The 24,588-nt window shown below is 41.7% G+C and overlaps 3 protein-coding genes across 5 annotated transcripts; 2 read left to right on the top strand and 1 right to left on the bottom strand.

Annotated features, from left to right (window-relative positions):
- Positions 1-436: 436 nt before the first annotated feature.
- Positions 437-21,800, bottom strand: LOC143883765 (putative LRR receptor-like serine/threonine-protein kinase At1g14390). 3 transcript variants are annotated; one of them, XM_077387081.1, is made up of 7 exons: positions 21,181-21,800; positions 10,283-10,416; positions 2,051-2,294; positions 1,754-1,962; positions 1,552-1,599; positions 1,244-1,290; positions 713-850 (listed from the first exon to the last, which is right to left on the bottom strand). In XM_077387081.1, exons 2-6 carry the CDS (start codon positions 10,409-10,411, stop codon positions 1,252-1,254), a joined length of 669 nt encoding a protein of 222 aa, XP_077243196.1. In that variant the 5' UTR covers positions 10,412-10,416; positions 21,181-21,800; the 3' UTR covers positions 713-850; positions 1,244-1,251. The 3 variants fall into 3 exon arrangements, 2 of the variants coding, with proteins under 2 accessions (XP_077243195.1, XP_077243196.1); XR_013252506.1 differs by having other exon boundaries at positions 749-850; positions 1,244-1,355; XM_077387080.1 differs by lacking the exon at positions 1,244-1,290 and having other exon boundaries at positions 437-850.
- Positions 14,198-15,286, top strand: LOC143883240 (uncharacterized). Its single transcript, XM_077386588.1, has one exon. The coding sequence runs from the start codon at positions 14,198-14,200 to the stop codon at positions 15,284-15,286; it is 1,089 nt and encodes a 362-aa protein (XP_077242703.1).
- Positions 15,335-15,844, top strand: LOC143883239 (uncharacterized). Its single transcript, XM_077386587.1, has one exon. The coding sequence runs from the start codon at positions 15,335-15,337 to the stop codon at positions 15,842-15,844; it is 510 nt and encodes a 169-aa protein (XP_077242702.1).
- Positions 21,801-24,588: the final 2,788 nt, after the last annotated feature.

Genomic DNA, 24,588 nt, shown 5'->3' with positions numbered 1-24,588 from the left:
AAGCAAAAGGGTTAGGATTAAAGATCAAAGTTTAAAGAGCTTAAAATTTTAACAGCCAACCAATTCCCACCCCCCTGTTTAGTGGTTGCCCTACTTGGGATTCACATTGATTTAAACATAAGGCTTTAGATACATCTGAAGGCCACATCAAAACTAAGTTCTTCAAGGAGAGTATTCAACGTTCAGAAAATGTGCATCATCTGCACCTTCAATTTGATCATCATGGCAGAGGTAACGATCTATTTCCGCTTATGGTTGATTAATTTTCTAACAAATATCATCAGTAGGCTAAATAAAAATGTATAATTTAAGAAAAAAGTATAAAATAAAAAAAATCATTAAATTATCATGTTATTTTCACAATGAATTATAAAAATGAAAATATCTTGATATTTCTTAAAATCTCGGGATTATTTCGGGATTTTCTCGTTTTATAAGACATCTTATCCCCCCTGCTCATTTAACATTTCCTCCATTATCAATCACAGTCATAAAAAATAGAAAGAACCATAGGAGAATAGGATGGTTAGAAATATACAAACAAGTACCATGATCCGAATTTTTGAAATACCACCAAGTGATAAAAATAAATACAAAATGAAGGATACATTAGTCTCTATGAATGTGTACCGAGGTTCTCGCTGTTCGCCCATCCATCTTGAACTTGAGCTGAATACTGCAAGTTCCAGAGAACATCTTCTATCGATGGACGCTGACCAATATCTTCAGATAGACAGTTTATGGTGATCTCAACTGCAGTTTTTAAGGACTCATAGGCAAAAGTACCTCTAATGGAAGGATCAGTTTCCCCCCTCAGTTTTTTCGGGCCTTCTGCTAGGCCTCTCTCTAGCTGTGAACCACAAAAAAACATACATAAACTTTTAAAAAAATTACTAAAATTTCGACATACTATTATGAACTAAAAATCTATTCATGATTCAATCTTGATGTCTAATGGCGTGTCACAACTCGCAATCATGGGTTCAAAATTTCCTAATACAAGGAATTCATTTCGTTAACATACTACCAAAACCTTCTTTCTCCAGTTACTAAAGGAGTTTTTTTTTTTTTTTTGAATAATCCAAACACTTGGATATTTTCTGAAGAGATTTCCATGTTTTTAAAAAACTAGAAATATGTTTTAGAAATAGCTGATTAATAGCTTAGAAATAGTTTAAAAAAAAACATTTCAATTTCTCTCTCTAAATGCATTAATAGTAAAGTGGAGGAATGGGTTGTTTACCTTAAGTTTCAAGACATCCAATTCTGTGAGAGATGTGATGGGATTTCCTGTAATAATTTATAGTAGAATAACTACCAGCTGATAAACATCTTCTTTATCACCATGTCAAGTACTGCAGATAAAGAAAGTAAAAACCAATTCGTACTGAATTCACCGTAACATGCTTGGTGGTCATCACTATATACACTCCCACATGTAAGAAATATAAACGCTTTTTGGGCTGACGATGATCAAACTACACCTAATTTTGATTTGGATTTTATATAAGACACACTCCAGCTATTATATCAAAAAAGGTGGTTGCTTACCTGTCCAGATCGCCAAGCTGCTCCATTGAAAGGGCTTTCAGAACCGACCTACATTATTAAAGATGAAAATTAGCTGAAATTGAGACCTTTTGGTTCAAACAAAAAAAAAAGACCAATAAAATTAGGGGTGTATTAAGTAAATGTGGATACTTCATATTAACAAAAAATAAAAACTGAACTATTCACTCTAAGTGGAGCTGACCTTAGTGATCTTATTGATAAATGGTCTTGGAAGCTTATAATCACTAATTTTGGCTGTGAGATTTTCATCCAACAAAATATTCTTTATATTAAAATTATTTCTTAAAACACCAGGCACAATTCTTGTATGCAAGAATTGGATTCCTCTCGCAATTCCCGTAGCAGCAGCTAATCTTTGTGACCATTTCAGCATCTCTTGCTTTCGCCATTCTGCCAAATAAATTATAAGAATTGAAATCTTATGATATTTCAGATATTAATGGCTGAAAAGCAATAGGATAATGGTTATTCCCCTTACCAGTAAGATGACTCCTCAGTGTTCCATTTGAAACGTATTCGAAGATAAGAAAGATGGTATCAGTAGCATTAGGGGATTCCTCATAAGTGACATAGCAGTGTCCAAGAATGCTGACCAAATGGCGATGTCTGAGCTTTGAAATTACTTCCATTTGCTGTTTTAAGATTTTAAGAGCATGCCTTTGCTTTAGTTTCAGACACCTCACCACGACCACTGATCCGTCACTGAACCAGCCTTTGTACAGCTAAAATTGCAAAAGAAGCCAAGATGATGTGAAATTATTCAGATGTCAACATTGAAAGTGAAGCAGTCTGTGTCTAGTAGAGATGATGTTTGAACCATATTAATTTACAAAATTCTATCAAATTCTTGGAGATATGACGATGGAATCATCACCCAAAGTCAGAAAAGAATAATAACTTCCAGTTTTTCAAATATTGTATATTGGTCCAGTAAGATACACCATATTCAAGAAAGGTTACTGCAACATATGAAAATGGGAATGTTATCCCTATTTCTGGGACATTAAATAGAACAGTCCAAATCTTTTGTCTTTTTCATTTATTTTAATTCGTGAGTACATGTATGGCATCTGAAATCCTCCTACGAGATGCCCATGTCTGAAACTCTAATGACATAGACATTATAAGAAAACTGTAATTTACTGTCCTCTTGCGTTACTTTAGTTCATGTAGCTCCCAAATTTGGCTTCCGTAGGTAGAAAAATCAATTGGTATGTTTTATGAATTAGGTTAAATATATAACTAGTGATTGAAATATAACTAGTGATTGAAAGACACCATTTAGAGAGAGATATGGTAGTGCTTAAAATCTTATCATTGCTCAAGAAGTCAACCCAAAGCAAAAGTGGGTTGAATCAGGCAGTCAATGATTTACCCCGCGAGTTGATTGCATTGGGTGGATCAACGAGTTTTACTGACTCAGTATGAAATCAAGTTGATTTGTGCGAGTCAATGATTGACCAAGTGAAGTTTCAAACATAGAAAAAGTAAATCCAACCAACTACTTGTGGAAATATAAAACAGAGCATTGATGCATTTTGAAGGATCCAACTTTTCACTACATTAAATTATAAAAGTGTGGAAACTCAAAATGAACTGACAATAACAAATCATACAAGTGAAAACAAACATTTTTCGATAGAGTTGAACACTATTACCGACTGAATTAAGCCTATAATGTATGCAAATAACCTATATTACTTTGAGATCTTTACCATGAGCGCGTGTGATTACTTGTTCAAATTTTGAGAAAATAAAAAATTCGAAAACCAGCTTAGTTATGTGGAATCCGTCAGACAGATTTTAACTGTAAACACCCAAAAACATTTCTTCTTTGCTCTTGATCCATTCATAACTTGGGAGTTAGGCTGCTAAGGGAATTAAGAACTGATAAGGAGGATAACTTTATATAAAATTCATTACCCTTGGACCCAGATCCAAGAGGACGGGTGCTGAGGACATGAGATCCTCTGCAATCCTCAAAGATCTCCACATGTGAAGGAGAGCTCTACCAAGAAACTCTCAAAATAAGTGTCACTCTCATAGCCTAGCACGAGTGGTGATAAATGAGATACCTCTTGATCCAAGGATAAATCCTCAAACCAAGAAGTACCTAAAACAAACTCAGAGTCGCCATCCATGGATAGGCCACGGAACCCAAAACAAAGCATCTGTGCAATAGATAACCAGAAATATATATATATATATATATATATATATATATATATATATAGGCTCGTGCCTGGTTACGAATGGAGAAGATCCGAAGAGCACCCCCAATTCGTCTGAGTGCAAGCACTTGGTCTCTTATGCCATTTTTTATTAACTCCAAAGAATTTTGGGTAAAATCATGTGAAATGGGAACGAAATATCCCCGAGAAAACGTCTACCTAATCATACATGTCCCGAGGATTAAATAATAAGCACACACGAGATGAACGAAAGAAGTGTCACCTAATCACAGCTAGGTTATGAGTGACATACCTAATGGGTGTCTAAGTTCTGGTGGACAAACACATGCATGCTACAGCTAAAGGTATAAGGTCTGCACAGAAAAATAAGAAAGCACAACAAAACATGCAATATAACTTAATACCACACAAGACGCAACACAACAAATCCTAAACTCTAAACGATTTCGCCCGATTCTTTGGATGGTCTGGTATTCATCCAAAGCTGCCTACGTATCCCCGCTTCCACGAGAATCAAAGCAACGTAGTTCTTCGCACCTATTCTAAGCTATGATGCCTAAGACATCTAGACCTCTATCCTAGACTCGACCTGAAAGACCGGACTAGTTATTAAAGCTTCTTGTGCAATTATTTAAATTCCAGTGGATTGTGGATTTTAGGACACCCTATATGCCCTAACTAAACACAAGTTAGCCCTAAGCTAATGCAGGTGGTTCCTACAACCTATGTGTAACTAGGCTGTGTGTCTTAAGGAAAACAATGGAATCTCTAACGCATCCTAGACCTACCCATCAGTCGGCGATGTGAATCGCCAACTGACCGGACGGAGACGCAGCAAACTCCTAACTCTAACACAAACACACAACACATCAAAAGACAAACTCCTAACTCTAAAACTCTTTATCTAGGACAAACTCCTAACTCTAGAGGAAGATCTTGTTGAAAACAAGGTTATAAAATATTTTTGTGATTTTCAATGAATTCAAATGATTTATTTACAAAGTTTGGCTGGACTTGGGATAAAGATCTCAAGCTGCACTACGTACCCGTGGAAGAGTATCAAGCCAACGTAGTTCGAAAATCGAACTCTCCTAACTACCATTAAAATTTAACACTCCAAATGATTCAAGGCTTTTGATGTTTTCAAATGTTTTTTATTTTCAAATGCTTCTAATGTTTTTTCCAAATATTTTTGTTGTTTTAAATTTCTGATGTTTTGGGGTTTTAAAATGTTCAATTGTTTTTAGGTTTCAAATTTCTAATGTTTTGTGATTTAAAATGATTTCAATGTTCTTGTGATTTTAAGATTTCAAATGTTCTGGATTTTAAAATTTCAAATGCTTTCACCCTTTTGGTCAAAGGCCAAAGGGAACACACAATGCAACACCCTAGGGTAAAACCCTTAGGGTAAAGGGGAAACCCCAAACCAACAAATTAGTATCCCAAAACAAGATGTAACAATCCACGAACAAGTAAACAAGTGCCCCAAGAACAAAGAAAACAATCTAAAATCCTAAGTAAGCAAAGCTCTAATAAGACTGTGCTAGTCTCTAATAAAGAAGAACGACAACAACTCTAAAGGAGAAACCCCTAGCTACCAACACTAAAGAAGAGAGTACAAATGAGTCAGAGACTCTCTAATAACACTATCAAAACAAGGGCAAATAAGTCAAAAACTCACTCTAGAAAAAGGGGAGACTCTAACATGAGGCTGGGTAAGCCTCCTAAAGGGGAAACTCTCTAAATGAGACAAGACTTGTCTCCAAATAGGGGTTCTATAAACGAGGCAAGGCATGCCTCCTAGACACAAAGGTGAGCTCCAAGTACCCCTATCATCACCCTTGTAATGATAAGCAAGGTCAGGGCAACTAAAAAGACTAAGTTAGTCTTCTACTTATGAGGGTGTTCCACAAATGAGGCTAGGCAAGCCTCCTAAAAGGATGAACTCTATAAATGAGACAAAGCCTGTCTCCTATGGGCGGACTCCTCTAATGCTAAATCCAAGGTATGAGGCTTGTCTTCAAAAGAGAACTGCCTCATGAGACAAGGTATGTCTCCCAATAGGGCTCTAGATGACTGTTTCCTTGCCCTTGCAATGAATGGGCTACTTATGGGTTAAGGGCACCTAAAAGACTACGAACACTCTACCTAAAGATAATACAATAAACAAGCTATAGATAATACACACCTTCCCAACAATGATTTCTTAATGAAATACCCTAGTACAAATAGGAAACTAATTTTAGAAAAGATCACAACTATAGATAATACACACCTTCCCTTCTGTATCAAATGACCAATACCCACTACCCTAAAGTCCATGTAGAGAAATAAGTCACAAATTACACACATAGTCAAAGTGGAGTTTTGAACTGGGCTCTTGCAGAAAAGGTATACCCAGGTTCATGCTTTAATTTAACTACAGGCCATAATATTTAGTGAACGAAGGTTGGACTCCTAAACGGGGCAGGGGGTACCCTGTGCCATAAAAAAAAAAAAAAAGGGTCCACTGCAACTTCATCATAAAACAAATCAGCCACAACCGAACTGAAGCATTCAAAGTGTATAACAATCTTGTACAAAACTTCTCCAATTGGACCATATAAAAGTAAGATCTACAGTTTTGACATCCACAACAAGAAGCCAAACTCGTATTTATTGAAAAATCATGAACCTCAATAAATTCAAAACAGGAAATAACCTAAACTAAAACTTCTAAGAAAGTATACCCTGCCATATAACAAAGAAACAATTACAGAATTAAGACATGAGGAAGTTGTTCCCACATTACCATTCAAAAAATAAAAAATAAAAAAATGTTCTCACATTGCAAACATGTAATAACCACACAGCAAGAGGGAGGTTTAGCAATTAGAACCTATCCACTCGAACGAATATTATAGGCATCCAGAAATTCAAAGTTTTAAATTTAAAAACAAAAAGAAGAAAATAATAAAAATAACCGTGCACCTGCAAATAAAATGCAAAGTGAAGCATGCAGTTCGAGGTGAACCCTACAATGTACAGTTAAGTTTTAACCATCCATAATACAGTTAGATGAAAATGACAAATGATAATCAAGTCATAGATGAAAACAACGGCCTCCATAAACAGTAGAATCATAGTCACACGCTCTAAGCATGCTGTGCACAAGAAATAGAATAAATACAAGGACCTTGAGACTTGTCCTCTCCGATTCTAAGATGAAAATAGCCAAAATAACCTTACTAGGACGGTAAGAAAATTAAAATGAAGCGCGGAGCTTAACGCTAATTGAAGTTATACCTTAACCATCCAGAACAGACCTACATATAAAACCATAACTGCAAATCAATCCATAAAAGAAAATTCTACAAATGACATCCAAAATAAGAAAGAGTCACATTGAGCCCCTCAAGGCATGCCATATACAAGAACAGAATAAATAAGTAGAAATGTCTGGGGACATGCTCCATCAAAATTTAACATAAGGATTCCAAACTGAAAATTCGCATGTAACATGTGCTTTGTTATGGCACATTGCATCCGCTGAATTCTAAGAGTAAAACATCTTGGCGCCCATATACAAGATACTACTTTATCTTTATCATTATCCAAAGTCCAAACAGAAAATTCTCATAAAGCAAATGACTACATAGATGAAACTGATTATTCAAAATGCATAAAGAATGAGAACCATGGGAATCAATTCCAAAACAGGAGACTCAAAGCTTTTCCTTTTTGCGGGATAACGGCATATATTATTAAAAAGAGTAGCAAGAAACAGGAGGCTCAATGCGCCACCTGGCATGATAAGTTTGTATTGTGACAGTAAAATGCAAATCAAAATACCAAGTAATGCATGTGTAAAAACAAACGCGTGCCGGGCCGGGGTCCGAGGTCCGGGTTTGGGCTTGGATTTAAATGAAAAGGTTATTTAATTTTCAAAAAAAAAAAAAAAAAAAACCAAGTATGCCCAAACAGATTCCATGAGCACTGGGCACTAAAAATGGAATAACAGGATAACAATGATAAGCAAAGTAAACTTCAGAGTCATAAAGAATATATACGAGAAAACTAATATAATGCATAAACCCCAATACATACCCGGTAGAGAGAAAAAATGAAGATCCCTCTTTCTTTGCCCCAAATCACGCAACTCACGAAATCCAGAATTTCACCAACGCTGATCGCTTTCTATTCTATCCAATGCCAGCAGGCCTAAATAAATTGCTCTGGTCCAAAGCCTCCTCTTCTTCTTCTCTCCACTTTTCAAAATTACTGACCAGAGGAACAGATCTGAACTAGGAAGTTTCGGTCTCAAAAAATGGGTGAAACCCAAGTAGAAGAGAATCTTAAATCTAGGGATTAGAACTATGTTTGAGTGAATTGCAATGGAGAGGGTGCTTTGGAACAAATTAAACAAGAGCTTGAGGAAGGAGCTAAGGGTGATGGTGGAGATAAAAATCAAAAAGGGTTTCCTGGATTGTTGGGCTGATGGAAGATGATGGTGGTGGAGAATTTGATGTGGGTTTCTAAGTGGCGGTGGATATTGAAATGAGGTGGTTGCTATGGGGTCAAATTTTAGGCTAGGGTTACTGAAATGGATTAGAGATGGTGATGAAAAACAGAGAAATGGGAGGTTGAATAGGTGAAGAAGGTGAGGCTATGGTGGCATGTCGGATGCGGTGGAGCCCAAGCTCCTTTCTTCTCCGATGGGGTACGGTGATGATGGTGGAGGATCGGCCAGCGGTGGAGGATTGGATGGCCGGATTTTCAGCGAGAAATGAGGCCGGAGAAGGAGGTCTTGGGGAAATGAGAAGAGGGGTTGCCAGCTGTGATGGTGATGGGTTTTGATGGGGATAAAAAAAATGAAATTGGAATAGGATCTGGGTGGTGGTGGTAAAGAGGGAGAGATGCGAATTGCAGAGAAGGTGTTGGGCGGAATCTATGGCCATTGCCGGAGTAAATGGGTTTAGATCTAGATCTAGGATTTTAGAGGTCAATGGAGGAGAGGTTTTGAGATGTGGCTGAGAGATGGTGATGGTGGAGGTGGGTTGAAGAGATGGTGATGGTGGAGATAAGGGAAGAAGAAGAATAATAAGAAGATGGTTGTGGTGGGGGTGGAAATGATAGATCCGGCTGGAAATGATGCCGGAGAAGAAGGCCGAAATCCCTCTCTCACTCTCTCTATGCTCTCTGTTTCTCTCCCTCTCCTCTGAGAATTTTTCAACGAAAAATCTCCTCTCCCCTTTAAAACCCTAATTCATATGGGTTTTTATGAAAGGGAAAATGATAAATTCAGACCCCCCCCCCTCCCTACTTAGACAGCCACCTATAGTGTATTTTGTACATTTTCTAACCTAAAGGTGGGGTCCAACTAAAAAACAAGGCAAGAAATTCTCTTTCCTTTCTATGATCCTAGCCCTTCAAATTGCCTTTATGAATAAAGGGTTGAGATCAAAAGCCTCTAAACCTCCAAGGAAGCTTCATAATATTCTTTCCCAACTAATCATAGCCTTAAACCTCATTAACTCATGATTATGCCTAATTGTAACTTGGAAAGGAATAAAGGAATCTTTTCTATTTACCAAACTGCCCTGCTCCCGGATAATGCACCCTCTAATTAAGCTACGCATTAATCTGCACACCCAAATATCTTCCTGGACAGCCCGCTGCAGTAAATTTGAACTGGCTTTCCAGGTTCCAGCACACCCCCTTTTCTGGCTAAATCGTCACTCTTATTCCTACACTACACTACACTAGAAACTTCGCTCGGTTGCTAGGCAAACTCTAACGGTTTCAAACGAAAATTTAAAGGGACCTACCTGGAATCCTAACCTATCCTAAGGTACAAATTGGGACTCTAAAACGCTGATTTAGCAGGATTTCTAATCTAACGATGCTACTAGGGTTCGGTCAAAATGGGGTGTCTACACTACCTTACCACTTAATAGACTGAAATTTGAGGGGATTTTTGTGTTGAACCCATGAACAAAATATTTAGTATTCAAAAGAGTTTGACACAACAGGCATAGTCCAAAAAACAACAGTTAAATTGTTCTTGGCAAAGCACTAAAAGATAGCCATTTGATCAAGGAGATAGGATGTTTAAATTATGGTGGCAACAGGGCAAATAAACAGGACTTATTGAGGTCTACCAGATGTTAAAAATCTATCATCTATTTTCTGTAATCAGTTTTGTTTCAATGCTCACAGGCACATACATTGGAAACATTCACTTTTATGTCATGGTTAGAGCCACAACTTGGGTAGTCCATTCAGGTCTAGATAGAAGAAGGAAAATACAACATCATTCCCTTATCCTTTCTTTAGAGTGTATTAACATTTCGTATATGATCTCTACCTATTCTGTCGCCTTTATTAATCTATGCAGTGGCTAGGGTGACACAGTCAACATTATACTGAAACATTTTATTACATGATCATTTGTCCCCAAGCATTTCGAACAAATATATAAGATTATTATTAAGAGTAGTAGGTGATATTTTCCATCCAAAATAGATTCACTCTCATACCTGACCCTGAGATCCTTTCCCCATTAAATTCGACGGCTCGAAGTTATTTGTTGCTTCTTCGAGTTCCTCCAGAGTAAGAGCATGATATGGTAGGAGCCCAAGTGCTCCTAGCCTCATTGCCTGAGACATATGCCCTGTCAAAGATAAAATTGGCTTCACATATTTTAATCATTCCTATCAAAGAAACATTGAGTGCTCCATGCAAGAATCCTTTTACAAAAGTCTATATACACTACCAAGCAGAAACATTACAAAAGAAATTCAGAAAGATTAGGCCCTTAAACCATAGACGCAAGTCTGGAAAACTTGGATACATTTCTACTGAAATTTTCAAGGATGGTAAAGTGAAAGAAATATCATTCATGGTCATTCTATAGACAGATAGCAATGAATAATGGTGGAAGAGAAAGAACAGCTTACTAGATTCAGTACCCAGTCTTGGGGATATCCGAACTGACGTTTTTCCTACGACAAATTTCTGAGATCTAGAGTTTCTTTCATTCTTTTTCCTCAATCTCCTAACTATCGAGATTATTTACCGGATACAACATATTTAAGTTGTGGCCAACAGATGAACAGTTTGGATCATCATGTCAAGTGGGCCCACAGTAGTTTTTGAAAAATAATGGATTTCACAGGCGCATAGATGTTGTAATTTACATCAATAATGGACATTTTTGTGTCATTTTATGTACCGTTGTCGGCAATGTGTGGTATCTTATGGTTCAATATTCAACCATAACAAAAATAAGATTAAGTGTGATTTAATAATTATAACGGCCAATAAAAATTCAAACTTGTAAATTTATTTTAGAGTCAATATTTTTTAATTAATTGGGCTATTTTTCCCAACTCAAATAATTTATTTTAGAGAAAAATACATATTAAAATTTACAAGATTTCACCTGATATGGCTGAAAAATCTTTACCTCCCTTAGGCAATGTTTGGATTCAAGAAAAATATTTCTGACTGAAATTTTTTCGGTGAAAATGTTTCCTTTCCTCCATTTAGAGAGGAATAATATGATTATGGTTAATTTATAGGGATATCATCATAAATTGGAGGTCCCTCTAGATAAAACTTGAATAGGGTTGATTCAAATTATCTTTTTTAGTGTGTGAAGAAGTAGGAAATTTTAGACATTTTTTTCCCTCTTTTGAACAGGGAGACTTTGACATTGTCGTTTGGAAGGAACCATTTTTTTCCCTCTTAAGAAGACCTTGTTGTAGATATTTTGTTAATTGAAAAAGGACACGGAGTCGAATCCATTCCTCATATGAGAGCAAACATACTGTTGGGGTACCGACCCTCAAACCCCTTCTCCATTACTCAACTGGATCAATACAACCCCCGCAGCAACACTCAGTAACGAACATTGATTGGGCCTCCTTGATACTTCTCCCTTGACGGGTACCGAGCTACCAGGGAAATCAAACACAATCGCGGGGATCTCGCCCCCAAACGACTAATCCGGACGGCCGTTACACGTAAGGCGCGGCTTTTGAATTCAAAACGTCCCGCCGAATTCACCATCCACGATCTCCGCCCATGATCAGCAGAAGTCATATCTCCACGATTTTATTCTCCAGCCATCACGCTCCACATGGGCTAAATCAAAGGTATGATTGATATCTCCACGATCTTATTCTCCAGCCATCACGCTCCACGTGGGCTAAATCAAAGATACGATTGATATCTCCAAGATCGGGGATCTCCTCCCCTATAAAAAGGGGGCTACGCACTCAAGCAAAAGGTATTCCATTCTCCCTCTTCTCCTTTGGTCTGGTAACTTGACATAAACTCTCTCCCATTCCCCGTCCATCGTCTGTGATTGCCCATCTCTGACTTGAGTGTCAAAGTGGTCGTCCGAAGCCACAACTCCGGGCCCACTGACGCTTTCTCTGTGAGCGCAGGATTACAGGTTTTGCGAAGCTAGTTCATACAGTCAGATTTTTGGCGTCATCAGATTGGCGCCATCCGTGGGACCGTCTATGCCAAAGTCGAAAGATACCTCCCAACCTAACGGTGGAATGGTTACGAGAAGCCAAGCAAGTCAACGAGACCGCGAGCCACCGGAAGAGACGGGAGAGATGGTTACTTCCGGCGATACTCCGGTAACAATGACCGTCTTCAACCCACTCACACGGCAACTGGGAAGCGTCGCGGCCGCCCTCCAACAAGTACTCCAAAGGATCCCTCCCCAACCGGCAGCACCACCTCCGCCTGTAAACCCGCCGGGCAAAGGAATTCATCCCGTCAAGATTTCAGAGGAGCAAGGATCCTCAGAAGGACGAAATCCCCGGAGTCAAAGACCCCGCCAACATCAACAAGGGTCTGCCTCAATCACCAGCCCGCCACCCAACCATCGCCGTGATGATCGGTATCGAAGGGGTGACAACTCGATGATGGAACCCGCGAATCTAGCCCATCGAAACGAGAATCAGATACCTCCGCAAATAAGAAGCCCGACGAAAAATATCCAAGCAGACGAAAACCCCACCATTATGGCTGATCTCCAGCGTCAGATAAGAGAACTTCAACAGCAAATGAAGGCACCATGTGATCCGGACCTCCTGGCGGAATGGGATAGCGAGATCGCTTCCCCGTTCACCCCAAGAATCGCCAATTCCATCGTCGCTACGAATTCGGATATGCCTCGGTTAGACCTCTATGACGGATCATCTAACCCTCTTGAGTTTCTCCGAACCTATCGCCGTGCGATGGTAATCAGGAATGCTTCAGACGCCACGATGTGCAAAGCCTTTTCCGCCTACCTAAAGAAAGATGCTAGCAACTGGTACAGTCGATTAAGGCCCAACTCTATCGAGTCATTTCACGAATTGGGAAAGGAGTTTGTCGCTTACTTCATTAACAGTCGGCTCCAAAAGAAATCAGCCGACGCTCTTCTGGCTTTATGGCAAGGAAAGGACGAAACATTACGGAAGTTCATCGGTCGGTTCCGAGTGGAACTCCACCAAATTAACGAACCAAACTTTGGGTTCGCGCCGTACTCCGCCATGCCATCCGAGATAGAGACATGAAAGTCACCTTGAATGTGAATCCTCCTCGCAACCTCCAAGAACTCATGGCCACTGCGGACAGATACATCAATAATGAGGAATCATTCGCCATGGAAAGGGAGTTGGAGAACACCCGAGGAACCGAAAAATGAAAAGACGACTCTAGGGCGCTACCGAGTCATAAGCAGGCAAGACACAACAATCGACAGAATCGTCGCGCCCCAAATCCCCAGTTTGATAGGGTCAACTACACTCCATTGAACAACACCATCTCAAATATCTTGTACGAAATCCGTAATAGATAACCCATACAATGGCCCGAAAGAATGAGAAACTCGGGAAAGGGTAAAAGCTCTAACAAATATTGTCGTTTTCACCAAGATCATGGGTACCCCACCGACAATTGTTATCATCTGAAGAATGAAATCGAAAGACTCGCGGGACTTGGTCGGATTGACCGTTACCTTCAAAATCCCCCAAGAAGCCAGCAACGACCCTGATCCGAAATACACCAGCCAGACGAACGTCGTTGCTCGCCAAACCACGGTGCAGAAAACAGTAGGCAAAGAGTTTCAGATCAGGAGGAAGCACCTAAGATCACCAGAAATATCGACACCATCTAAGTAGGTCTGGCGTCCGGATGACCGACCGACGAAGGACACGCCCTTTATGCGGAACAAATCAACTCCATAGAAAACCCCTCCAAGAAGTCAACGACGGGACCCAAGTATCAGTGTGCCTATCACCTTTACAGAGGCAGATTATGGAACGATAGATTGACAACATGATGACGCTGTGGTAGTCCGACTCACTATCGCCAACTTTAACGTGGGGCGAATCTTGATAGACACTGGGAACTCAGTCAATGTCCTCCATCAAGACGCCTTCGCCAAAATGGACATCAGCAGTGATAGGCTGGAGCCTGTTGACTGGTCCATCTTCGGATTCTCCGGAGGAGAAGTCAAGGTACGAGGGAAAATCAAACTCCCTGTAACATTTGGTGCTCACCTGATCCAACGCACCATCATGCAAACCTTTGTAATAGTTCGCGTCCCTTCCACTTATAATGGAATCATTGAAAGGCCAGCGCTGAACGAACTGGGGGCAGTGGTTTCCACTGCCCACTTGAAAATAAAGTTTCCCACAAAACTTGGCGTAGGAGAGGTTATCGGCGACCAAGAAAAAGCCCGCGAGTGCTACGCTGCCCTGTTGAAAAAGAAAAATACCGCAAAAGAAACCTTCTTCATATGCGGTACGGACCCTCGAGTTGAGGTAAAGCAGGGAGAACCGGTAGAGGAACTCACGAAAATTCCTCTGTTCCCCGGTGCCGACAAACAAATCGTCCAAATAGGTTCTCTCCTGTCAGGTAAACTTAAAACTGACCTCGTCAATTTCTTAAAGACTAATTTGGATATCTTCGCCTGGTCCGCCTCCGATATGCAGGGAATTCCCTCCAATGTAGCGATCCACAAATTGAATGTGGACCCAAACTCCAAGCCGGTCAAGCAAAAGAAACGTAATTTCGCCGTCGAAAGACAAAAGCACATCAAGGAAGAAGTAGATAAACTCTTCGATGCCAAATTCAACAGAGAAATCCACTACCCGGAGTGGCTAGCCAACGTTGTGATGGTCAGAAAATCCAATGGCAAATGGCGAATCTGCATAGATTTCACGGATCTCAACAAAGCGTGTCCCAAAGATTGTTACCCGTTACCGAGGATCGATCACCTCATTGATGCCACCATTGGGCATGAGATGCTAAGTTTCATGGATGCCTTCTCTGGATACAACCTGATCCAGACGTACGGTACCGATAGAGGAATCCGAAGGACCAAGTCTCCCAGCCGAAGAACCGACTCTGATCCAACAGAACCAAGATCCACTGTGGATGTTGTACGTGGACGGCTCCTCCAACGCCGAGGCAATGGTGCCGGCTTGGTCATAACAGGACCGGACAATTTTATTGCGGAGTACGCCCTGTGACTAGATTTCAAAGCATCCAATAACGAGGCGGAATACGAACCTTTGATCATGGGAATAGGTATCGCCACCGAATTACGAGTCAATCGGATCAGAGTCCACGGTGATTCGCAATTGGTGGTCAGCCAAGTAAATGGCTTCAGCGAAGCTAAAGAAGAGCGGATGATCAAATACATAGAAAAGGTGAGAAAGGAAATCTCCACATTTGAAGAATTCCAGATAATGCAAGTTCCCCAAACTTTAAATACCCGCGCTGACGCTCTCTCCAAGATGGCCTCGTCCAGAATGTTTGAGCCAGGAAAAATCTACACCGAGATCCTCCCTCAACCTAACATTGAGAAAGAAGAAATCCTACAACTCAACGAGGAACCTAGTTGGATGGATCCTATAGTACGGTACTTAAAAGATGGTGTCGTATCCTCGGATAGAAAGGAAGGTCGACGCCTGGTCACCAAGGCCACCAATTATATATTCGATGGACAGGAGTTATACAAGCGGTCCTTTTCATGGCCTTTATTGAAACGTCTCCCACCCTCCGCTGCGGAACTCGCCATGAGATAAGTCCACGAAGGAATCTGCGGCGATCACTCGGGCGAAAAGGTATTGGTTCACAAGATCCTTCGCCGAGGTTTTTTCTAGCCAACTCTCCAACAAGACGCATCTGAGTTTGTCAGAAAATGCGAGCAATGCCAGAAGTTCGCTACCGTACCTCGTCTTCCTGCAGTTCCTTACAAACACATCTCCAATCCAGTCCCATTCGCTATGTGGGGATTGGATTTGTTAGGGCCTTTTCCTAACTCGACCAAGGGACACCGAATGACGTACGTTGCCACTGACTAATTCACCAAGTGGGTCGAGGCCAAGGCAGTGAAGAAGATTACTTCCAAAGAAACAGAAAACTTCTTCTATCATGATATCATTTGTAGGTTCGGTATTCCGCGGGTCCTTGTGACCGACAACGGGACCCAATTTGCAAGCCGACGGTTCAAAGATTTTTGCAGAAAACTAGGTATCGATCAACGGCTCACTTTAGTCGGTCGTCCACAAGTTAACGGACAAGTGGAAGTAACCAATCGGGCTCTCTTACAGGGGTTGAAGAAACGCGCAGAAAAAAGCCCGGGGTTTATGGGCAGAAGAATTACCGAATCTCCTCTGGCCCTATCGAACTACCCCTAGAACCGCAACAGGAGAGTCTCCATTCAGCCTTGCCTTTCGGGTAGATGCGGTCATACCCGTCGAGATTGGGGTCCACTCTCCGAGGCTTGAAGCATATAATGAAAAGGCCAATCCCAACCACCTAAGGAGCAGTCTCGACCTCGTCGTAGAAACTAGAGAAAAAGCCCGAGTCAGGATGGCCGCGTCAACACAGAGTCGCTCGTTACTACAACTCTAGGATGAAGGAAGAGTAACAAGGACGGGCGACTTGGTACTGCGACGATCCGAAGTCTCCGACCCTCGCAACTCGGGAAAATTGGCTCCCACCTGGGAGGGACCCTACCGCGTATCCCGCACTCTCCAGCCTGGGTCATACCAACTGGAAGACTTAGAGGGCAACCCCATTCCCCGCACTTGGCACATTTCGAATCTGAAGAAATTCTACCAATAGGCAAGAATGTAATTTGTTTTCGTTTCCTTATTTCCAATAAATCTATGTGTTTGTTCTTTGTCTTTGTGATATTGCAGACATATAATCATTCTCCCCAAGTAATAAAATCTCTTTTTCGATTCTCCATCCGCAAGAGCGATTACATCGACAAATCTCCAAACTAAACAAGCTACAAACGAAGGATAAAAGATACGACCCATAAATCGGTGCCCGAAGAGGTCCAGTAGAGAGTCTATCTATTTGAAAGATACGACCCATAAACCGGTGCCCAAAGAGGCTCGATAGAGAGTCTATCTACTTAAAAGATATGACCCATAAACCGGTGCCCAAAGAGGCTTGGTAGAGAGTCTATCTACTTAAAAGATATGACCCATAAACCGGTGCTCGAAGAGGCTGGGTAGAGAGTCTAACTACTTAAAAGATATGACCCATAAATCGGTGCCCAAAGAGGCTCGGTAGAGAGTCTATCTACTTAAAAGATATGACCCATAAACCGATGCTCGAAGAAGCTCAGTAGAGAGTCTATCTATTTGAAAGATACGACCCATAAACCGGTGCCCGAAGAGGCTCGGTAGAGAATCTATCTACTTGAAGGATGTGACTCATAAACCAATGCCCAAAGAGGCTCGGTGAAGAGTCTATCTGCAAAGTACTGCTTCAAAAAATAAATCAATATATTGCCAGAATCAGGAAAAAATTTACTATCACCAGCAAAAAGGTAAAAATGTTTCAAAAGCATCACCATGAGTAGGGATCGCCTCGAAGAACGAACCCTTCCATCACACACCACAATAAAATTTAGTTTTACAGATCCAGTTCATAACAAAAGCGAAAAGAAAACTGCAAGGGCCCTGCCCCTAAGCATCCTTCTCCAGATCTTCTCCAATAGAGGACGCTCCCACGGGCGGGACAGAGGATTCCACTCCACAAGACGCAACCGCGAGGTTCGCTTCGTTCGCTTCAGTCGCCTCCGAATCCTCTCCCTTGGAAAGTTCGGTCCCCGGTGGTCCCTCCAGCCTGTCAACGAGAAATGTGGAGTCTATGGCCTTAACCTGGTTACGACAGTCAATGAACCCCTTCGCCTCAAACTCCAGGACATGAAGTGCCATATCCGTTTGATACTCTTGAGACTGGCGAAACTCGGCAATCGCCCGGGACCGAATCTCTCCTTCACGCTGCGCATCCTCGTCCCGCACTTTTTCGAGGTTAGCATGGATCTCCTTTTCACGGCTAAGTTCGTCCTTAACCCTCTGAAGCTCAGTCTGGGCATCTGCCTGAAGCTTTCTCACATCTGCCAAGGATTCCTCGAACACCTTCCTATCGTTCGCCCGCGAATCCACGTAATTCTTTACCTCCTTGGATGCGTGAGCATAGAGAGATTGGTACTTGTCCATGCACCGCGAAGTTTGTGGACCCCGATCCCGAGGACTGTGGGCGAGGGACACGAGATCCCACGCCGATCCTCTAAGATCTCCACAATGTGAATGAGAGCTCTACCAAGGAACTCTCGAAATGGTGCCACTCATAGCATGGGTGGCGATATAAATGAGATACCTCTCAATTCAAGGACTAGCCCCGAATCAAGATGTACCTATAACAAAGAAGAGTCGCCATCCAAGGAAGTAGGCCCTGGATCCCATGAAATACTCTGTTACAACGGATAACCAGAGATACAAAAGTCCGTGCCTGATGACGAATGGGGAAGGTGTTAAGCGCCCCCAATTCGCCCAAGTGCAAGCACCTGGTCTCTTATGCCATTTTTAATTAATTTTGAAGAGTTTTGGGCTAAAATCATGTGAAATGGGAACGAGTATCCCCGAGAAAATGTCTATCTAAGCATGTATGACCCGGGGATGGGCAAAAGAAAATAAACATCCAAATCCTAACTCACCGCATCCAATCCTAACCCATCACATCTAGGAAAGCAGTAACATCCTCACGCACGGCTACCGCTAAGCAGATAATCAAGATAAGATGAATAAATGCTACAACTAAGCAGGTGAGAGGACAGATAAGCACAGCTACCAAAGCAATAGAATAAACACACTAGCATGGGAGCCTATGTAAGAGATAATGCTAAGAAAATAATAATCAATCTCATGCTAGGAAAGTAAGCAAGCTAACAGTAGCACATAAGAAGTCAAAGATAAACACACAATGAGCTAAAAGATACAGGGAAAGAAATGAATCGGAAAATCAACGGTACATGAAGACTAAGAATGCCAGGGAAAAGAAAATGGAGCGTACGATAGGCTCAGGGAGCGATTCTAATGAATCAAGCTCAGCGATCCTAATCCGCTAAAGATCGGATAAGTCTCACCATCGTCATAGTCTATCATTGGGCTCAGCAAGGACAATCTCTGTAAAGGGGCCACGCTACGTCGTCGCCCGTCCCAAAACCCGATAAAACGTCGGAAAACCGATAAAACCGGAAAACCACGATCAAAATCGGAAATGAAATGAAAGGAAGGCTCCGAGTGACCTGGTAATCATTCATCCTTGCCCATTTTGATTTTTGGTGTGAAAGGTTTGAAAGATTTTTTGGATGCTTGAATGATTTTTTGAAGGGTTTAACTGATTTTATTGAAAAGTTTGACTGAACTTGGGACGAGAATCCCAAGCTGCCTACTTACCCTGTGGAAAGGGATCAAGCCAACGTAGTTCGAAACAGCTTTTCAAAAAACGCTTTTGAGAGTTTTTTTATGTTTTTTGTTATTTTTGGATTTTTGTTATTTGATTTTTGTGCATTTTATCCCTTTGATTGAAAGGGGGTTTTGGCTCAAGAGGTTGCCGTCCGTCATCGCTAAAACCGGAGAGAAATGCGTTCCTATGATCGAGGGAATCCTGAAACTCGGAAAGGATCCCGAGGAACATGAGGAGAATGACTCGAAGAAGGAGAAACTCTGAACCCTGTAAGAAGCGAAGGTCCTAAAGAAAAAGGAATCCCTAAACCCCATGAGAAATCCTAGTACAAGGAAGAAGGGTGAAGGGGGTTTGGCTCAAGAAACACCCCGTCATCGCCTGAACTCGAGAGGAAAGTTTCTAAAACCAAGGGACATATCAAACGCGGGTAACGATCCCAAATGCTAATGAAGATCCCGCAAGCAAGGAGAAGCTCTAAAACTCCGAAACGAAACCCGAATATCGACACAAAACTTGAAGAAGAAAGAAAGAAGAAGAGACAAAGAGACGCTCCGAGTAGCCTTATCATAGACATTTTACTTCCCTTCAGATGCTTTCAAAATGGAGACCAAATCCTACTAGAATCAAGTTTAGAGATCAAAACCCACTTTGGTTACCTCAATAGATAAGAATATAAAACCAAGAATCCCACGAGAAATCATTTTAAGCACTAAAATATTCCTTTATCTCATCTAGAACCCAGTGGAAGCACCTTCAAAGGCTGAAACTTAGCCTTTTGCTACTCAGATAAACGACACTTAAATGTTCAAAACGAGACCAAATGCCCATTGCCAAGTTTTCATGGTTTGCCCAAGTACTTCAAGAATCATGAGGTTTAACCGATATTAGAGTTGCGAAGTCAACAGCATAGGGAATTAGAAGGAGGAGGACCGAACATTTTTGCACAAATACTATTTGTTTCACAGTCCTTGTGAGCCATTAAAGCAACTTGAAGAATTAGCTCGGTGTGGAAAAGTACAACTGATATGGAATAGGCTCCTGACATTCCCAAATCTAAAACAAGCTTATAACCAAATTACTTTAACTACAAGCATTGATCTAATGAGATGGTGTGTCTGTTTTTGAAAAACATGTTCAACTACCATTATTAAGAACCCATGATCTAAATGAAACCTATACAATACAGATGCAAGATCCATGAGTCCCAATACAGAGGCATAAAATCATTTCAAGAACTACAAGCACACAAATCGTAAATTGCACTTTCTGGTCTCATCTTTTATTATTTGAAAGAGGATCAAACAGCTCAACAATTCTTAGAGTTATTACTATCTAACAAAGGGGAAATAAAAGGATCAACTAGATTGGTGTAATGATTAAAACATGATAGAGCCAATATCAGCAGGCAAAGGTGTCTTTATAAGTACTACCCTATCTTGGCAATCACCCCAAACCCAATTTATCCCTCCATTAGATCCGGGTATAACTCCCCTCAAATTTCCATTCTTCAGACAGAGAGTTAAAAAACATCATATGAAGAGATACACCCACCCAACAAAAGAAGTTATCAAAGACTACCACATCCAAATTGCATGACTATTTTGAATTGCATTCCAAACAATGATTAAAAGATGAAGAGAAATTTTACCTGATCAATTAATGGAGGCAAAACTGAGCTTGAGCAAAAATCCTTCGTCATTGCCAAATAGAAATGGCCGCCACATTTTGGAATGGAGGAGATGGTGAAAAGAAATGAAAGTAATGCAATGGATTGCTGAAATTAGATGAAGGCAATGAATGGGTGGCGATGGAGGTTGGAGGGAATGAGGATGGGTGGCTGAAAATCTGAGAACTTGGTGTTGAAAGGGGGTCTAAGTGTTAATGGAGAAGAGGGTTTGGGCTAGTAATAATGGAGGTTTGGGGCTGGAGGAGATGGTCGGAGAAGGCGAAGTGGCCGGCGGAAATAAAGGGTGGCCGGATTTAATGGAGCTCACCGGATTCCGGTGGTGCTTGCCGGAATCAATGGCAAAGGGAAGAAAAAGTGGTCGGTGGAAACGAAGGTGGGATGGGGTTAGAGTTGGGGAAGAGATGGGTTTGATCTTGGAGGTGGAGGTTGCAATGGAGGAGGGTTTGGGCGAAAATAGAGGTTAGATCTCCGGCGGGCCGCAGGAGAAGATGACCGGAGTCGTCTCTCTCTCTCTCTCTGCAGCCTCCTTTCTTCCTCTTGCCTCACTCTCTTTTAGCCTTTTCTAGGTTTTTCTTTCTCAACAGCAGCTGAAGCCTCGTCCCCTTTTTGCCATCATTCGATGGCTATGTAAAGGGAAATGATATTTTCGCCCCCTTTTGCTCCATGGGCAGCCCCCATCTTATGTATTTATGACTACTCCTTTACTCAAAAGGGGGTGTCTTGGTGAAGTAGAGATCAACACAAAAAAGCAATGATATATCTCACCCCTTTCTTCTCTAGGACAACCCCTTTACACATGTTTGCTTTGATTTTCTTTCCATAGGGGAGGGGTCTAAGTAAGAAGAGGGGTATATTAATAAATAAAAAATAGCATGCTTGCTTCCTTTTCTTCCTTAGACCGCCCACTCTATGATATATTTTGCCTCCGTTTCTCCCATGGACAGCCCTTGATAGTGTATTTACTATATCATGGGGGGCTACGTAAGAAGGGAAAAATACACTCCATTCTTTTGAAATGATGTTAGCATAACCATGTTTTGCACAACCATCTTGGAAAATGTAATAACCTCTTAACAACACCTTAAACTCTAAGACGAAATGAGTTAGTGTGCGTATCAAAATATGGTGTGCGGATAAACACTAGAACTCGGGGAAATCAAATAGAGTATCAATACCAAAACTTAGGGATATTTTTAGTTTTTTCAAATTTTTAGAAAAATGAAGGAGAAGGTCTAGACAATTGAACGGAGAATATCAATGGGGTTCGGGGATCACTCAGACTTTCAAAAGGTTTCGAAAATGATCTGCAGATGAGCATTTTTTAGGTTCTTCAGGTTCTTTCACGTTCTGGGCTTAGTTTTTTTCGAAAAATTCAGGATCGGTTTCGGAACATTCCGGAATTCGGATCTAGGACCTTATTTGACTTCAGGAATTCAATCGATTTCAGGAATTTATTTGATTTTGAGGAAAAGGGTCCGGTCAAAATGGGGTGTCTACAAAGTATAAGAACAAATATTTGACAACTGTGAACAAAAAGGGGAGAAATAAGTATTCGTAAAGCCTAAAGGACGTCCGGAGAATTAAGATAAAAGCTTACACCTTCTTCGCCAAAGCGACCATGTCCCGGCCCCTTATCCGTCTCCGCCAAGTCTCTTGGCAAGACGCTCGTCATCACCATCTCTATAGCCACCCTCGAGTTACGAAGGGCAGAATCTTCAATACCCACCTTCCATTTAGAATCAAAATAAGGCCCATGTTGGGTCGCCCAATCCTTCGAAAGAGTCACCAGCTTGAAAAGAGCCTGGGTTCCATCGCAACCCTCGACAGGCAGGGTCTCCTGAGTCACAATTGGGTCTTTACCTTTAAGACCCTCCCCCTCTGCCGACTTGCCCTTCTTACTAGGGCTCTTCCCCGGCAAATCCGCTTGCCACTTACCATGAACGGGCCTCTCCGGAGATGCAGTATCCTTGGACCCTGCGTTCGGAGCCGACCCTTTTCCAACCTTAGCCACCTGGCGCTTCAAGGCTCTCTCATGATTTTGCCGAGCAGAAATATTAGCGCCCGAACCTTGCGCCGCCATTTCTGTGATAAAACCAGGAAACAAGTCATGACATAATAAAAGGGAAGCAAACAAAAACACGGAAAAGAAGTCGGAAGAGGGAATCACCACACTGACTCTTGTCAACACTCGTTTCATATTCCTCCCCCCTTCCTCACCTCTGCCCCGAGCCTCATCCTCTGAATCTACCACAACGTTGCTTAGACCAAATCTGACCAATACTCGTTCGGACTTGAAATTCCGAACATCAAACCTCTCCTTTCCTACTTCCACACCCTACCTACAACATCGTTGAAAACCAGCTGACTTAATGTTCCTAAGGAAAACTTCAACCCCATTTTCTCCTCATTAGGCTCTCTCCAATCGAAGGGGAATCGCCACCCAGCTGCTTGAGGCGGCTTCACAAAAAAGAACTCGTTCTTCCACCGTTTGGCCACATCTACCCAGTCTCCTTTCATCTTCATAAGAAAACATTTCTGAATAACATCCAATGATAGTGGGGCCCTTACCATTTTACTTTTTACTATGTACGCCAAAAGACCCCTCCACCCATTTAGAAAAATACGGGATGGCACCAAGCCTAAGAAATCAAAAAAGTCTATCAGAATCAGATGGAGAGGGAAGCGAACACCAGCCTCAATAACCTCTTTGTAGAAGGCCGTCTCTCCCTCCACGCTGCTGCTACACGCCCACTCGTTGGAGGTAGGGAGCCGAACTTCATACTCATCCGGAATATGATATTTCTCCCGCAACTGCCTAAGATCTGAAGGTTGGAGAATACCCGTTGAGCTCATGGCGGCTCCAGGACGATATGCCCCACCGGGAGGCACACGGGGCTTATGAACCTCCACCGACTCCCTAGCAAGACACCTAATTTGGACATCCATCGGTGCCGAACGTGAGTCACTCCTATCCTCAACCAACGCAGCAATCACGGGAACATCACTCGGCACAGACTCTACCGCCCCTGGAGGCTCAATAGGGAGAATCGGATCCACATCTTTCTTTGGACGTGGCGCTATCCTCTTTTGGGATCCTTCGCTCTCTTTGATCATCGTGCCACCTCCCACTTTCTTGGCCCTAATTTTGCGTCTTTTCACCGACAGTTGCTCTGGTACGCTCTCTACTTCCATCTCCGAGGAGACATGGGGAGAAGAGGATGATTCCTCCATTCCCACGGGCTCAATCGACTGGTTCTGTGAATCCGTATTTTCCGACATTACTATTTTTAAAGAAATGAAATGCAAAGATCGGGTTGAGAAACGCACCGGTGAAATTGGAGAGAAAGGCTGTGAAGCTTGCCGGAGAAG

This window comes from Tasmannia lanceolata, unplaced genomic scaffold (assembly GCF_043159265.1).
Source record: "Tasmannia lanceolata isolate RefF3 unplaced genomic scaffold, GAP_Taslan_0.1 ptg000008l, whole genome shotgun sequence".
In the NCBI taxonomy this organism is placed as follows: domain Eukaryota; kingdom Viridiplantae; phylum Streptophyta; class Magnoliopsida; order Canellales; family Winteraceae; genus Tasmannia; species Tasmannia lanceolata.
The sequence above is the reverse complement of the archived record's forward strand: the minus strand, read 5'-3'. Positions and strand labels throughout refer to the sequence as shown.